This window comes from Myotis davidii, unplaced genomic scaffold (assembly GCF_000327345.1).
Source record: "Myotis davidii unplaced genomic scaffold, ASM32734v1 scaffold223, whole genome shotgun sequence".
Lineage (NCBI taxonomy): Eukaryota > Metazoa > Chordata > Mammalia > Chiroptera > Vespertilionidae > Myotis > Myotis davidii.
The window spans coordinates 1,236,968-1,254,017 of NW_006294609.1; the positions used below are offsets into that span (position 1 = coordinate 1,236,968).

Below are 17,050 nucleotides of genomic sequence, written 5' to 3' on the forward strand. Positions count from 1 at the left end.
GGGTGGGCAGGGTTGAGTCCCGTGGTCTGGTGGTCCTTTGTCTGTCCCTCCCCTCCTCCACTCCCTGTGTCCCCCTGATTTCAAAGACCGTGAGCTTTCAGCAAGAGGAGGTGAAGGGTCAGGTGGCTGCTCCCCTGCTGGCATCTTTGGACTATGTGAGCCTCCTGTTTTCCTCTGCCTCATGCTTAAGAGGGTGAAGAGAGTAATTAAAGTGCTCCAAGTCGTGAATCATGGTAAACGGTTATTCCATTTATAATGCGAAGTCACGTGTGTAAGGATGACTTCACTGGGTCTCCCCACAAAGGTGGAGGCCCTGAGGAGGGTTTCGGTGCTTTGGTCACGTGCCTCTGCCTTTCCCGCAGGCCAACCCCAGCGCTGATCTCTACTACACCACGTTCAGTGACCCCCTCTATGTGGCCATGTTCAAGATGCTGCGTGACACTCTGTACTACATGAAAGGTGAGGACGTTGCACACCTTCACGTGTGTGAATTCAGTGAGACTGGGTTCAGGGCCACTGCCTCAGGTTTGTGCTTCCTTTCTGCTGGGGGCACTTAAAAACGCAGGCAAGACGTGGTCATGTCATAGAAATGTTGGAGAAAAAGCAACTAAGAAAAAAAAATAATGTCCATAATTGTATGCCCCGAGTGCTGTCAATGATGGTTTCTTTGATGGGTTTATCTCCTCAGATGTTTTTCTGAAATGGACATGTTGTATTGTCCAGATCATACAACAGTTTAACATGTCCACTTTAGACATTTAAAAAAGTGTGACAAAAAAGAAAATGAGGTACTCATAATCTTATAAGTCAGAGATAATATGTATTTTTTTAATCCTCACCTGAGGATGTGTTTTTATTGAATTTTGAGAGAGGAAGGGAGAGAGAGAAACATTGATGTGAGAGAGAAATACCGATCATTTGCCTCCCAGAAGAACCCTGACTTGCTACCTAGGTATATTCCCTGACTGGGAATTGAACTCACAACCTTTTGGTGTATGGACGATGTTCCAACCAACTGAGCCACCTAGCCAGGGCAGAGATAATATCTGAATAGTGTAGCACACACACATTTAGCAATTTATTCCAGTCTTTTTGTTGTTGTTGTTCATTTTAAAAACATTTTTCCTATGCTATTTTCTTACATTATTGAACATTCTTCATAAACATAAGTTTGGGTTTTTTTATATATATATTTTATTGATTTTTTACAGAGAGGAAGGAAGAGAGACAGAGAGTCAGAAACATCGATGAGAGAGAAACATCAATCAGCTGCCTCCTGCACATCTCCTACTGGGGACGTGCCCGCAACCCAGGCACATGCCCCCGACCGGAATCGATCCCGGGACCCTTCAGTCCGCAAGCTGACGCTCTATCCACTGAGCCAAACCGGTGTTGGCATAAACTTAAGTTTTGATGACCATTTAATATTCTGTTATGTAGATGTACCATAATCTAGTTAATCCATTTTCCTAATTTGATTCCAAGGGCTCTTGGGAGGTGGAGGCTGAATCTGGTTGTGACCACAAAAAGGGTAGTTAGGTCTACAAAGGAATGCGGCAGGGACTGCCCAGCTTAGCCTGACTCCCCAGGAACCCTGTGGCCTCCCTTCCCACCTGAGCTGTGTGTTGCCTCGACTGGTCTGACTTGTGTCCACTTTGGTTCTCCTAAGTTTTCCAGGCCCCAAGAATGAGAGTTTGAAAAGGCTGCAAATTCTGGACGCTCTGAAGATTTAGCCCTGTAGGCAGGGAATTCTCTTTTTTAGGCTACGACCAGTTTTTGTCCTTACCTAATAACTGACAGTCTTTCAAAAAATTACTCTTCACTTGTGCAATCATTATGTCAGACGCCTTAAAAGTGTACAGTGATCTATGTCAATTATATCTCAGTAAAACTGGAAGGAATGATAATATAAAATAGATACATAAATCACTAAAGTGTTTCCTGATGTTAACTGTATCAGTTCTATTGTGATAAATCTCAGTGTTTCATATATTCAGGTTTTAGTATATTGATTGCCTGAAACCAAGCATGGCTCTCACTTCACTGGGAAATGATCATTTGCTCTGAGAGCCAGGTGGCACGTGTGTGGAGGGCAGCTGTGCACGGCCTATCCGAGGTCTTCCCTGAGGACGTTCTTGGGACCATAGCAGCAGCAGCAGCAAACATGCTCTTCTTGGTTTTTTGTTAGAGAGGAAAGGACTGTAGAAGTTCGCAGCTGCTGCCTGAATTTGGGTGCAGTTTTGTTTCCAGCTGCAATGCCCACTCTCTTTCCTACAGACCTCCCGACCACCTTTGTGAAGGAGATCCATGATTTTGTGCTGGAGCAGTTCAACACCAGCCAGGGCGAGCTTCAGAAGATTCTGCACGATGCAGACCGGATCCACAGTGAGCTGAGCCCCCTCAAGCTACGCTGCCAGGCAAACGCCGCCTGTGTGGACCTCATGGTGTGGGCCGTGAAGGATGAGCAGGGTGAGCATCAGCTCCTGCCATGCCCTGGACATCTAGTGTCCGGACCTGGGAGGATGGTGCTGGCCAAGGCCACAGGGCCTGTGTTCTCTCCACTACTTATTGCTGGTTCTTGAGGCTTTTGTGTGAGAAGTGGGACCTTAGTGCCTTGTGAAGAGCGGCAGATGTTTGCCAGAGGGCCTCACAAGAGGATGTCTCCTGACGGCTGCGGTGCCAGCTCTTTTCTGCTGAGATTTGTAACCTGTTGCAAACCCCAGTGACTCCCCGTCTGCCATTGTCTGGGAGCATTCAGCAGACTTGCGATGGCTGCCATTCACAAACCACTGTGGGGACAGAGGGATGAGGGAGCTCAGGGCCAGCAGAGAAGAGAAAGCAGTCACACCATGCAGGGTGGCATTTTCACAACAGGAGAAAAGAAGCAGAGATATGCTTTCAGTTAACCTGCTTCTTAACACTTTCTGGCGTAACCTCTCAGTTTTAATAAACCCTGCAAAAAAGTGTGTCTCTGGGGTTTAGTGAAATTATATGATTAATTGTTGACTGAGTATTTTGTAAATTTTGGCCCTTTGCTAATTGTTTGTGCCCTCCCCTGATTTTTGAATTTAGGTGCAGAAAGTCTTTGCATCAAGTTGTCTGAGAAGCTACAGTCCAAGACGTCCAGCAAAGTCATCATTGCGCATTTGCCCTTGCTTATCTGCTGTCTGCAGGTCAGTCTCCCAGGCACTGGAGATGCTGAGAGCCCATCCATAGGGCCTTGTGTGCCATTCAGGCTGTGGTTGGCACACTAGCCAGAGTCTGAGCTGTTGTCTGTAGGAACTTGAACTAGAGCCTGTGTGACACAGTTCACCACTGAGTGGGGGCTGCTGCCGACAGGGTGCTGGGATTTCTGTGGGGGTCCAGGAGCGGCTGGGTTGTTGGGGAGCTGCCCTGTGTCTGCCAGCCAGGCCGTTCTCAAGCACACAGTTGAAGGGCTGCAATGTTGCCGGAGGGCCTCATGAGAGGACGTCTCCTAACATCTGCGGTGCCAGCTCTGTTCTGCTGAGACTCTCAATCTGTTGGAAACTCCAGCGACTCCATGTCTGCCGTTGTTTAAAAATCATGTTTTAGACCCTTTCTCTCCTAATTTGCTTCAAAAAGAAATGGACAAACTTTAACAATATATCTCCCTCCTAGATGGAGGAGATGCAAGACCATCTCCCTTTCCTGTCTTTGTGCCCCGTGGTTGGGTGGCCCCTTGGGAGCTTTGACCTTGGAAGTTTCTGCTCAAACTTGGGTATTTCAAGGGTGGACATGTCTGTGTAACAGGTCATGGTGTGTTGCAGGGTCTGGGACGCCTGTGTGAAAGGTTCCCGGTGGTGGTGCACTCGGTGACGCCGTCTCTGCGGGACTTCCTGGTCGTTCCGTCCCCGGTGCTGGTGAAGCTCTATAAGTATCACAGTCAGTACCACACAGGTAACAGGATGGCTGCACCTGAGGCCGTGTCTCCAGCCCCCAACCCCCCTGTGCACTTGCACCAAGGAAAGGACCATGTGACTGTGTGAGCCCAGCACAGTTCTGTGACTGAGAACTTGTGTCTGGGCTGTGCAGTCTTCCTGTACGTGGGCTCATTCCTCCTCCTCCCTTTTCTTACGGTTTTCTCTACATAACCCCCTCAGGGCTCCAGGCCTTTGTCTCCTCTGCCTTCCCTGCCATGAGCACCTGCCACCCCAGTAGGCCCCTCTCTGGTCCCACTTTTTTTTTGGCCCCTTCTCTCATCAAGGTTGTCTGAAGTGCGAGTTCTTCATGTCCAGACACTGAGCCAGTAACTCTCTGTACACAATTCATCTAGTTCCCTTGCCCCAAGGGAATGTATTATGTTTCTACAGATGAGGTCATAGGCCCACAGCCCCAAAATCCAAGAACCTGAAAGACTCGCCCAGCCCAGAACAAAGAGGCGTCCCTCTGTCTCCAAGGCCCCTTCACTCACCCTTGCCCCTACCCTTATCAGCTTGTGCACGTTAGCTAGATAACCCTCTGGGTGGATGCCTAAGGGTGCTCATCAGGCCTTTTGAACCATTATTTTTTTTAAAATATATTTTTACTGATTTCAGAGAGGAAGGGAGAGGGAGAGAGATCATTGATCGGATGCCTCCTGCACATCCCCTACTGGGATCAAGCCCACAACCCAGGCATGTGCCCTGACTGGGAATGGAACTGTGACCTCCTGGTTCATAGGTCAGTGCTTAACCAATGAACCACACTGGCCAAGCTGAACCATTTCTTAAGTTACTGTTTTATGTATTTGTCACTTGGCAACCTAAGTGTTCTTCCTTTTGACTTTTAAAAAATTTTAAAAATATATTTTTTTGTTGATTTCAGAGAGGAAGGGAGAGGGAGAGAGAGATAGAAACATTAATGATGAGAGAGGCCCTAACTGGTTTGGCTTAGTGGATGAGCACCCAGGCATGTGCCCTTGATCAGAATCGAACCCAGGGGCCTTTCAGTCCACAGGCCAACACTGTATCCACTGAGCCAAACCAACTAGGACAGTGTTCTTCCTATTTTGACTGAAGCATGTTTATTTCATCCTTCCTGTTCTTAGATACTTTTGTTTCTGAAATGTTTGCTTGAATCACTTTAGAGTGATTGCTATTATAAGTTAAAATAATTAGCATATTATTTGGGTTTGAATTACAGACACGTGTGGGGGTGGGGGTGGAAAGTGATGGGCTCAACCAGGTACTTACTTGAATTTTTACATTCAGTTGCTGGCAACGATATAAAAATCAGTGTGACCAACGAGCATTCCGAGTCGACCCTAAATGTCATGCCAGGAAAGAAGAACCAGCCCTCCATGTACGAGCAGCTCCGGGACATTGCCATTGACAACATCTGCAGGTAGGAGGCTGGGCAAAGGGACAGGTGACCAGGGAGGAAGAAAAGGCTGTTCCAAACAAAATAAACTCATAAAATAAGGAATGTTTATAATTTTGTAAAGGTATCTAATATTTTTTATATATTTATTTTCAAATATATTTTTATTGATTTCAGAGAGGAAGAGAGAGGGAGGCTATATATAGAAAGATCAGTGATGAGAGAGAACCACTGATTGGCTGCCTCCTGCATCCCCCACACTGGGAGTCGAGCCCACAACCCAGGCATATGCCCTAACTGGGAATTGAATCATGACCTCCTGGTTCCTAGGTCAGTGCTCAACCACTGTGCCACCCTGGCTGGGTAATATAATTTTAATATTCCCTCAGCCATCTTGGGACCATGTGTCTTTTTTTTTTTTTTTAAATCTCATCTGAGGATATGTTTTTATTGATTTTTAGGGAGGAAGAGAGAGAGAGAGAGAGACAGACAGAGAGAGACATTGATGTGAGAAACACTGATTGGTTGCCTTCCATATGCACCCTGACCACAACCCGACCAGAGTTGAATCTGCAACCTGGGTACGTGCCCTGACTGGGATTGGAACCCTTGACCTTTTGGTGTATGGGATAACACTTCAACCAATTGAGCCACACCAGCTAGGGCAGGACCATCTGTCTTTTGAATCAGTTACAATGACTTTTGTGAAGGAACAGTACAGGAATTAGGGTGAATATGACATTGTGAAGGAAACTGTTCTGGGCAAAATAATGAAGGTACTGTTTCTGACAGATACTTTTATGAAGTGGGCAAAATCTGTAGCAGTTCTTTGAATTCATTCTGTATAATGACTTTCACTCAGATTTCTGGGGGGAATTGTTCAGAGCAATTCTTTAAACTTTGTAAACCTGAGAAAGGAAAAGTTAAAACAAAACACGACGTTTATCTGGTGGTTGTGATGTCTAATGCTGTGGGGGTTTCCTTGCTATTCAGGTGCCTGAAAGCTGGCTTGACAGTGGATGCAGTGATTGTGGAGGCCTTCCTGGCCAGCCTTTCCAACCGGCTCTACATCTCTCAGGAGAGTGACAAGTACGTCCCATCTCAGAGGGCTGCCAGTTATTCTCTTGGGGCACAAAGGGGTAGCTGGCATTGTGCACTTCTGTGCTTCTTTCTTGCACAACATGGACTGTGCATTTTGTTCCATAACTTCAGAAGAAACCCACCTTGGGATGTCTGGGAGTAGAGAAACATCTGTGTCTTCCCACCTGGTACCCAGGACTTTATGTTTCTGCTGGTGGTTAAGGATCCCAGGCTGTCAGTTTTAGGTGAATGCTTCATCTGAAAGACTGTGATGATGCTGACATCCACATGGCAGCTTCCAGGTTTTATTTCACTGTTGTGTGCCAGAGGACTGTTTCCAAGGCGCTTCTGTTCTTCCCTCCCATAGGGACGCTCACTTGATTCCCGACCACACCATTCGAGCCTTGGGACACATCGCAGTGGCCCTGAGGGACACCCCAAAGGTCATGGAGCCAATTCTGCAGATCCTGCAGCAGAAATTCTGCCAGCCCCCCTCCCCCCTCGACGTGCTTATCATCGATCAGCTGGGCTGCCTGGTTATCACCGGAAATGTAAGGAAGACCCCAACCACCCACTAACCCTGAGCAAGCTTCATTAACTCCTTTGACTATCAGAAATGTAAAAAATACAGATTAAATTTACCCTACAGATCAGGTAAATGCTCACAACTGTCTTAACTCTGAATAGTGAGGGGTTTTTTAAAAAAGAAGAGAATAGCCCTAGCTGGTTTGGCTCAGTGGATAGAGTGTTGGCCTGCAGACTGAAGGGTCCCAGGTTTGATTCCGTCAAGGGCATGTACCTCGGTTACAGGCTCCTTACCTGGCCCAGATCAGGAACCAGTGTGTGAGGCAACGATGTCTCTTACATTCATGTTTCTCTCTGTCTCTCCCTCTCCCTTGTACGCTAGGCCCAGGCCCTGATCCAGGCATGTGCAGGAGGCACCCAATCGATGTGTTTCTCTCACATTGACATGTCCTTCTGTCCTTCTCTCTCTCTTCCACTCTCTCTAAAAATCAATGGAAAAATATCCTTGGGTTAGGATAAAAAAATCTATATATATAAAAGGCTAATATGCTAAGTGTCTGACTGTCTGACCGGTTGCTATGACATGCACTGACCACCAGGGGGGCAGATGCTCAACGCAGGAGCTGCTGTGGTACGCACTGGCCATTTATAGAGAAACGGCACCGCGGACTTGGTGCTCACAAAGCAATAATCTGTTTCCCCAAAGTGAGACACAGGCCCTGCCACCACCCCAGAGTGACAGCCCACCAAATCGCAGCCGATGCTTCCGAGACCCCATGGCCCAAAATGCAGCCCACAGCCCAGCCCAGCCGGAAACAGTGGCTGTGGGCGCCGGGTAATGATGTCACATAGCAATGCCTAGCTTCCTAGAAACAACTAGCCTCCTGCCGTTTCTTCAGCCCAGGGACACAGCTTACTTTATAGCCAGGTGCAAACATTTCACACTTTAACAAACTGTCTGTGAAGCATTTTCCCGTGCCTCATCTCATTTGATCCTCACAGAAGTCCTGGAGTAAGTAGATAGGAGACTCGGTGGAATCCTTTTCTTTTCATTAGCTGGAAAATGGCGATTTAGAAAGCTTAGAAACTTGATCAGACTGAAAAGAAATAAGAAATGGTGGACCTTGAAAACGACTTCAGGTTTTCTCACTGCGCAGAATACAGTCAAACACTGCTGCAGTTAAATGTTTTACCCTTTGTTCTCCCTGTGTGATCTACGATAATAATCTACTTCTTGATATTTACTGTTGTGTTGCTGACAATTACCTGAAAGAGAAGTTTGAGTGCTTCACTGGGCTGGAAAAAGTTTAGCTACATGTGTGATACATATAAAGCTCTTGCTGGTGCCAATCACACGCATGTGTTTCGATCTGTCATTGTCGATCATGAATTTGGTTGGCATTTCTATTATAGAGAAAGGGCAAATAGTGATATTAAAATATTTCTTCTAATTAATTGCTTTTCAGTGTGCACGAATTCACGCACCAGGCCTTTAGTAATAATAAAAATAATAAATAAATAATAAAAAAGAAGAGACCAGTGTAATGGTTTCATAAATGCTGAGGGAACCAAGTTTAGATTAATTCCTTGTTGATGTTAATTACAGGATTTAAATTAAAGCTGTTTCCTTTTTAGCTTTAATTTGAAGCTTGCTGAAAGTTTTGGGAATGGGTGCTCTGGATGGTCGTAGGGCCTTATGTTTCATGATTCAGGAGCTTTCCCTCTGAATGACAATAAAGGGGCCTTTTCTGTGTTCCGAGGAGCGGCTTTCAGGGAGTAGTCATGACAACTGTGTCCCTTGCTCTCTTCCAGCAATACATTTATCAGGAAGTGTGGAATCTCTTCCAGCAGATCAGCGTGAAGGCCAGTTCTGTCGTGTACTCGGCCACTAAAGATTACAAGGACCATGGCTATAGGTAATTCTTCAGACTTTTTTGCTGCTTTAGATCATGCCAGTACTTAACTCCTTTTAAAAATGTGAGATTTGGAGATTTGTCCTTTAAATAACCTTTTTTTCTTACTGAAGAAAATATGCTACAGATCAGTGCATACACAAGGTGAGAAATGAGAACCCCTTATGCCCACCGCCTGGAGCTGAGTGAACTCAGTGCTCATTGCCTTCCCCCACTCCAGGCAACTCAAATTGCCCGCCCAGGTGACCTATTTTTCTTTAATGTAGTAACACATCAGCCATGCCATAAACATTCCTCTGCGTGTCGTCTTTAATGTCTGTGTAGTACTGCCTCATATAGCGGCACTGATTTATCTAACCAGTCCCTAGCATGGATATTAGATAGTTTTCCAGTTTTTCTGCTGGTAAATGCTGCATTGAATACCACAATAGCTACATATCTGTGAGCATCTCTGATGCTTTCCTCAGGATAGATTCATAGAGGTAGAATTTGTAAAGTCTGGCCAGTTTTCCCTGGAAGACTGAGGAATGTTTCTTTGTCCAATGCCCTTACTGGGAATGTCTTAAGGACGGAGGCATGCTTTTCCATGTTTGGAGGATCTCACAGAAGTTTTTCAGATCAAGGGAAGAGAGGAAGAAGGAAGTTAAGTCAGGAAAGCAGAAGGTTGGGGCAGAGAGGAAGAGATATTGCCCCTTTGTTGGCATTTCTGTTCTCCCATCCAACTCAGTGGGCACGAGTGTGGCTAGTGCCTCAGTTTCCTCATTCATGAAATGTCTCCAGTTGTGTGGGTAGTTGAGATTGTATATGTGAAAGCTCTCAGTAAATGCCAGCTCTTGGCATTATTCTTTGCGTTCTCACTGCCACCATCACAAGCCCAGTCTACTAGAACAGCCTGTGGAGTGGGTTGGGGAGACGGCCATCTCACCTCCCCTTCCTTCTACTAGTAAGTCTATCCGTCCTGATCTCTGCAATGAAACTGACTCACAGACCAAAACACCTCTTTCCCACATTGTCTCCTCGCTCTGAAAGTGACTCCTGTACCTCCTTGCTCCTCGAACCTTCCCCACCCTGTCTTTGCTCTGTTTTCCTCTGACTCTCACATCTGTCTTGCTGCTCGTGGCCCTTCTGTGTTCCCACGCCTACCAGCTTTTCAACTTCTGGCTCAAGTTTCCTCTCTTCCATAAAGCCTTTTCTGATATTGCCACCAAAAGCGATTTGTTCTCTTCCTCACCAGGGGAAGCATTTACAGCCATTCATTGTCCTCATCTATTAGGAACTTGCATATTAATGATGTGGGTGCCTTAATATGGCTGCTGTTTCCTCGGAGATTGTGGGGGCCAGACGGTGTGCTCAGTGCTTCATGTAGAGTGTTTAATTCCTCCTGCACTCTGGGAGGAGGAAATTATCCTTGTTTTACTCAGGAAGATACTGAGCCCAAAGATGTTAGCTACTCACCTAGGGTCACTCAGCATTTTGGCAGGGTCTGGCTGCCCCCAGGGCCACAGAAGCCTGGCAAGCCTCGCTGGCTCACAGCATCTGGTTGAGGGGGCATGTCGGCTTTGTGTCTGGAGTTTATGTGGGCTGGCATGTGTGATCCTGTGGCAGGTTGTCCCAGGACCACTAGCACTTCCTAAGTATCTGATGTGAGCCAATACTAACATCAGCCCCAGGGCGGAGGCAGTTTTGGGAAGAAGCTGATCATCAGACAAAAGTTTTAGGGGTGATAGTGATGAATTAAGGCTCTCTATAATTTCAGGGGGAAAAGAGGATTGTCCGGGAAATATCTGGAAGTACTTTCATTTTTAATTATGTAGTAGGCCCTCGACACTCAGAGGGAATTGTTCTGAGACCTTCCCAAGTCCCCAGCAGGCAGATTCCTGGAACTTAAAGAATCCCCCGAGACCCTGAATGCATGTCAGGAGAGAGGTCACAGTCATTTCTGCAGCACCTGACTTCCCGTCAGAGGCCACTGTTCACGAAGTGGGTTTGTGCATCTCCTCTGGAGGGCTTCTTTCTTCATAGGCACCAGGCTGAAGTGGCGGGGGGCGGGGGTCCCTGCCTGGTGGTGGCTGTCATTTCTCTCCCCCTCCCCAGGCACTGCTCCCTGGCGGTAATCAACGCCCTGGCTAACATCGCGGCCAACATCCAGGATGAGCACCTCGTGGATGAGCTACTCATGAACCTGCTGGAGCTGTTTGTGCAGCTGGGGCTGGAGGGAAAGCGTGCCAGCGAGAGGGCCAGCGAGAAGGGGCCCGCCCTGAAGGTAGGGAGGAGGGTGGCCATTGTATCGCCCTGCTGTCCTGCTAAAGATGGAATCTTCAGGCTCCATCTTGGTTGAAATAATGCTGCTTTCTGTGTTAAAAGACTTAAACACAGCCGATGCAGTGCAAGAACAAAGGGGGCGAGCTTCTTTCTCTGAGGTGCTGGCAGGGGTCAATAAGAGGGTGGCTTCCTTGTTGGACAGCCTCCAGCTCATGGCAGCTGTGTCCCCCAGTCCAGGGTTATAGGGTGACTTATCACCCCAACCCCATATCCCCTCTTGCACATCAAGAAGCCAGGGGGCAGAGGCTGTCATCAGAACACAGTGACAGTATGAGAAGGGCCAAATTTGGCCCAATCGCAGGTTGTCCAAGGGAGAAATGTCTATGGGAACAGTCAAAATGTCAGCTCTCCAACCCCCAAAGAGACAGAATGGAGAGGTTGAGGCAGGTTAAGCCTCTTACCCCATCACCTCTCTCCTTTGACAGGTCATGTGGATGCCAATCCCTCTACCCCTTCTTCCTCCTTTGTCTCCTCGTACCTCCTCTCCCCTCCTTCATTTTCTCTAGACAGTTACCATTCAGCTACTATGTGCCCAGGGCAGAGGTCAGCCCACTTTTCCTGTAAAATGCCAGATTGTACATGTTTTCGGTTTTGTGGGCCGTATGGTCTCTGTTGAAACTACTCAGCTCTGCCATAGTAGCATAACAGCAGCCGTAGCCATTAAGTAAACGAACAGCGGTGCCCCCATAGAGCTTATTTCCAAGAACAGCTGGTGGGTCAGATTTGGCCACAGTCCAGTTTCCCAACCCTTGTTCTGGGTACCCGGGCTATGGAAGTAAATAGACAAGGTGCCTGTCCTGTGGGCTTAGTGGGAGGAGATGGTGAAAACAAAACGGGCAGCCTGGTGAGGATGGAGAAGGTCTCTCTGAGGACATGACAGCTAGGTTGGAAACTGAATGAGAAGGAGCCCTTCATGTGAAAATCGTGGCTGAGAGGGAAAAAAGGAATCCTGAGACCCTTCACTCTAATTCAGCCTTGCTCTGCGAGGCTCCTGCCAGTGATCTGAGTGGTTGATTTCTCAAGTCTCCCGGAATGGTGCACAGCTAGGCCCATCCTGATGCATAGCAGACGGCATCCATGTCCAGCGAGGCCTTTGGCATCAGGTTGAGGGCTACTCTAATGAGGCAGAGTAGCTCAGCCCTGAGAGCAAAGGCTGTAACCTGCCTGAGGGGTGTGTCAGGAGCCATCTTCCTTCTCTTCCTAGGGAATCGGACCTCAGTGCCAGGAAGGACACCCCCTGGGGCCTGTGGGCTGCTCCCCTCTGCCTGCCCTCATGGGCTGGGGATGGGTGTTGTACTCAGGGCAATGTAGGGATCCCCAGGTGCCAGGCTGTGAATTCTCTTCTTTGCAAATAGTTTCTATTTACCGGTCTTGCAGTGTGAATAGGCAAGAGTTTATTGAGCTACTGCTGCAGTTGATTTGTGTGAAGCATTTGAAAGAGTGCCTCACATTCATGTTTTTGTAAATATAGAAAATAAACCAAATGTGGTTGGGCATGTGCTTCCAGAACTTTGGTTAATGAATGTGTACCATAGTTTAGCCACATTTATGTGTCTGTCAGGGAACTTCTCTTTTATTTATTTTTTATATTTTAATTAATTTCAGAGAGGAAAGAAGAGGGAGAGAGAATCATTGATCTGCTGCCTCCTGTAAGCCCCCAACTGGGGATCGAGCCCACAACCTGGACATGTGCCTTTGACCGGAATTCAGCCGTGACCTCCTGGTTCATGGGTCGATGCTCAACCACTTAATGAGAGAGAAACATTGATCAGCTGCCTCCTGCACACCCCCTACTGGGAATGTGCAACCAAGGTACATGCCCTTGACTGGAACCGAACCCAGGACCCTTCAGTTCGCAGGCCGATGCTCTATCCACTGAGCCAAACCGGCTAGGGCTATTTAGTTATTTTTAAGTAACCCCTAAATTTTTCCTAACTTGGAAAGAATGTTTACTATATGTTTACTATAGAAAAGATATAGAAATCTATAAATAATAAAGCAAAAAGTACCTATAATTCCTCTACTGAGATATAATCATTGTTAATATTTTGACAGAATTCCTGCTAGATTTGTTATACTAATATATTTATTTTACACAATTGAGTTACTACTTATTCATAGTATACTCTTATATCCTGATTTTTTTTTTTTTGCATTTAACATTTTTGGGACACTTTCCAAGGTAATTAAATATTTTTCAGGAAGTTGTCTTTTTCATAGCTGTGTGGTATTTAATTATGCAGAGGTGCCATGATTTATGTAATCATTCTACTGTTTGACATCTAAGTTGTTTCGCTATTAAAATTATGCTGGATGAGCATTTTTATATATCTCTCTCGCTCTGTGTATACCTCCCATCACTTCTTTTAGATTAAGGAATTCCAGCTTTACACAACACTGTGTCTTTTCATTTATTTAATAAACACATGCTTATCATTGACTTATTTCTGTTCTTTTCTAGGCTTCGAGCAGCGCGGGGAACTTAGGTGTACTCATTCCTGTAATAGCTGTGGTAAGTATTCATTTTAATTGAGTGGCTTCAAACTCTAGATACTGTGCTCATGTTTTGAGTGTTGCACGGTGACACACAGCAAATTCCTTTAGAAAAATGCTGTTTTGAGGTGCCAGTGATTCCGTAGATGTGACTTGACCACTACCGTAGGTATGTGCCAGAGTGGTCACACCCCTTACTCCCTTTCTCTAAGCCTCACTCGACCATCCTCAGCAGGTTGACTAGGGAAGCCACTTCAGTTCTCTCTTGCATGGCTCCTAGCTCCATGGTCTGACTCTGGGTTTCTCCTATATCTCACATCCTGCTGTGGTGCCTCTAATACAGGCAGGCACCTGCTTCCAACTCCTTCCCCACTCCTTCCTGCAAAAGGAGGCCTTAGGCCGCTGGTTGGTGCTCAGCCTTGTTGCAGCAGCTCTCGGCTCTCGATGTCCCCTGGAGGGCATTGTTGGCACAGTGGGCACAGCACACTTTGGGGCACAGCTGCACCCACCATTGTGGTGGGCAGTCGAGGTACAGGCCCTCTCCCCTGCCATAGCACTGTCTGATAGAGAGCCCCTGTCCCATCTTTTCCTGTCTCAACGAGCAGACACTTCTTCTCAAATGATCTGTATAAAAGTAATTTTTCCCTTTTTCATTCATTCCCAACTACCAGTCCTAAGTCAGGCCCGTATTCTAGTATGTTAACCCACTTTCTAGTTACACCCTTGCTTCTACCTTCTAGTTTCTTCCCACCTCAACCCACCCCTAGTAGTTTGAGTCTTGAGCACTTACATGTGCATCCCTTCCTTGACCTCTGAGCTGCCATAGTGACTCGGGCATAGAGGTCAGGCAGGCAGGAGTCCTCTCCTGATCTCTGCACAGCACTTTCTGTACTTACCACCATCTGCACATTCATCATTCTGAATCTGGAGACCTTTAGGAGCTAATTTTAGTGGCCAAGAGGATGAAAAATAGTAACTGACTGGATATTATTCTTCACTCTTAAGATGACACATTGCATTTTGTGGAACATTCTGCTTCCAGCCCACCTTCCTTCTGCCTGTTCTTTTCTCTCCTGTCCCTCCCTCCAGTAAGTGGATGATTCAGGAGGGGAAGCAGAGTCACTTGTTCCCCTGCCACTTCTGTCAGGACAGCCTCCTCATCCTCGGTGTGTTTGAGGAGCCCATGGGCTTGGGCCTGTCCGCGATGACTTCTCACGTTCCTTTGGGATCCTTACTGCCTTCATACCTGCGAGCAGGTATTCTCCCAGAGCCCTTAGAGATTTCAGGATTACTGGAACTCTTTCTGCCTTGGTATTTTCCATCAACACCCTCATTGGTTAATTTTTTAAAACATAAATTTTTTCACTTTATAGTTAATATTGGTTAGTAGCACAATTGTGTTTGGGAAGTGTCATTGCACATGGGCCCTTCGTTTGACCTGGAGGGAAAGTATAAAGTCCATGGTGCTCTCTTGGCCTGTTGGAGGGGAGAAGATGGATATCACACAGCCAAGGTCAAAGGAGTGGGGGGGCCTATCCACAGAAGAGCAGGTTTTGGCAGACAGGGAGCATGCTTGAGGTGAGACTCGCATTGATGTGCGCCAGAATTCTATGACCCATATGCCTGGGAAGTTTTAAACATGTTTAGCATATCAGAAATCTAGAGGAAGCACTTAGCACTTTGGGGAAGCGATAACTGGTGAGGTTGGTTTTAGAGTCACGGGGCCAGGGTTGAACCTCTGGTCCTGTATGTGGGATCCTGAGTGAGCATCGCAGCCTCTCCACTAAAAGATGACCCCCTGAAGTCCTGGCCGGGTCAGGGTAGGCACAGGTGTTAGCAATGACAGGCTAGAATATACTTAAAATACGTGTTTCCTCTGCTGCAGTGACCTTTTATGTGAATAGGATAAGTATTGTAGTTTAACACGTTAAGCGCCATGTTAGTCACCGGTGACTGACTGTACTTTCTGTCCAGACCTCGTCAGTCACTGGTGAAGATCAGATATCGGTAAAATCGGATATCGCGAGCTAAACGGAAAGGAAGACTAAACAGGCTTGGCACTTGACATGTTAACAAAGGTTAATGTTTATATTATGGGAAGGAAACAAATATTTGATTCCGTTGCTCAACAAAGAGCACAGAGTTCATGGACTCCCGAATTTGCTTTCTCGTTACCCCTTGGACTTCTAGGATAACTAATTTCCAAAGTTGTTGTTTTCTTCTTTTTTTAATGTTTTGTGGTGGTTCGTTTTTTCTTTATTTATTTTTAAGGAAAAGATACTCTGTTTTGGATCTTTTGATCGCTGAGTGTCTAGAATTCCATTGTTCAGTGGCAGTGGGTTTGGTTTGGGGCTGGAAGCCTGGGTGTCACTCCTAATGCAGCTGTTCACTTACTTATCAGTGATCTTGGGACCCTGGAGGGAGTTACTGGAGGCTGGGCCTTGTCATCTCTGAGGCTCCTTTCTGCTTAGGTTTGGTGACCTTTGTCCTGCAACTTTATGAATAATATTTCTTCACAGATATCACTGACTAAATTGCTTCTTTTGGTGTCTAGCTCATTAGTTAATTGAGCATTTTTAAAAATATATTTTTTTATTGATTTCAGAGAAGAGGGAAGAGGGAGAGAGAGATAGAAATATCAGTGATGAGAAATAATCATTGATCGGCTGCTTTCTGTACAACCCCCACTGGGGATCGAGCCTGCAATGTAGGCATGTGCCCTGACTGGGAATGGAACCGTGACCTCCTGGTTCATAGGTCAATGCGTAACCACTGAGCCATGCCAACCAGGCTAATTGAGCATTTTGAAAGTTTCTTCTAGAGGCCTGATTGCTCCATTGTCATGAAGTAGTGATTTAATAACATGTGCCTCCTGCTTGAAAAACATTTGTGCCCTTCACTTAGAGCTAGTTGACCTGTGCCACTATTTTCTCAGTGCCTGTAAAATGAGGTTTATGGACTAACAATTTTTAGGTCATGGACCCCATTTGAAAGCTGTGCCCTCTTCCTCCATAGAAATGCCTCTGTTCACAAGGGTTAGATTTAACCTCAGGAAGTGAAGTGGGAGAAACCCAGCCAAGGCCCCCGTTAGGACCCCTGGGCTAGACACTGTCTCGGATGAAGATAGTAACAGGAAGTTCTTACCTAGCTCTTGTTAAACACTAAGCACAGATCTAAACCCTTTCCAGGCATTAACTCAGTCCTTACAACAGCCTCGTAAGATAGGTACTGTTATTATCCCTGCTTTATAGATGGGGAAACTGAGACTCAGAATTTGCCTCTAAGTCCCACAGCTACTAAATGTCAGAGCCAAGATTTAAACCCAGGCAGCATGGCCCAGGGTCTGTGCTCTGAACTAACACCCCACTGCCTTGAAACATGGGTCAGCTAGTTTCTGA

The 17,050-nt window shown here is 46.5% G+C and overlaps 1 protein-coding gene across 1 annotated transcript in view; it reads left to right on the forward strand.

Moving 5' to 3' along the window:
* The window catches only part of PI4KA (phosphatidylinositol 4-kinase, catalytic, alpha), an 85,625-nt gene that overhangs the window by 19,767 nt on the left and 48,808 nt on the right, over positions 1-17,050 (forward strand). Inside the window, exons 10-19 of the mRNA XM_006768959.2 lie at positions 363-459; positions 2,278-2,469; positions 3,073-3,173; positions 3,789-3,918; positions 5,211-5,343; positions 6,313-6,408; positions 6,767-6,950; positions 8,737-8,840; positions 10,932-11,100; positions 13,621-13,671. Of these exons, the coding sequence (XP_006769022.1) occupies positions 363-459; positions 2,278-2,469; positions 3,073-3,173; positions 3,789-3,918; positions 5,211-5,343; positions 6,313-6,408; positions 6,767-6,950; positions 8,737-8,840; positions 10,932-11,100; positions 13,621-13,671 (1,257 nt within the window). The remainder of the gene's footprint in view (positions 1-362; positions 460-2,277; positions 2,470-3,072; positions 3,174-3,788; positions 3,919-5,210; positions 5,344-6,312; positions 6,409-6,766; positions 6,951-8,736; positions 8,841-10,931; positions 11,101-13,620; positions 13,672-17,050) is intronic.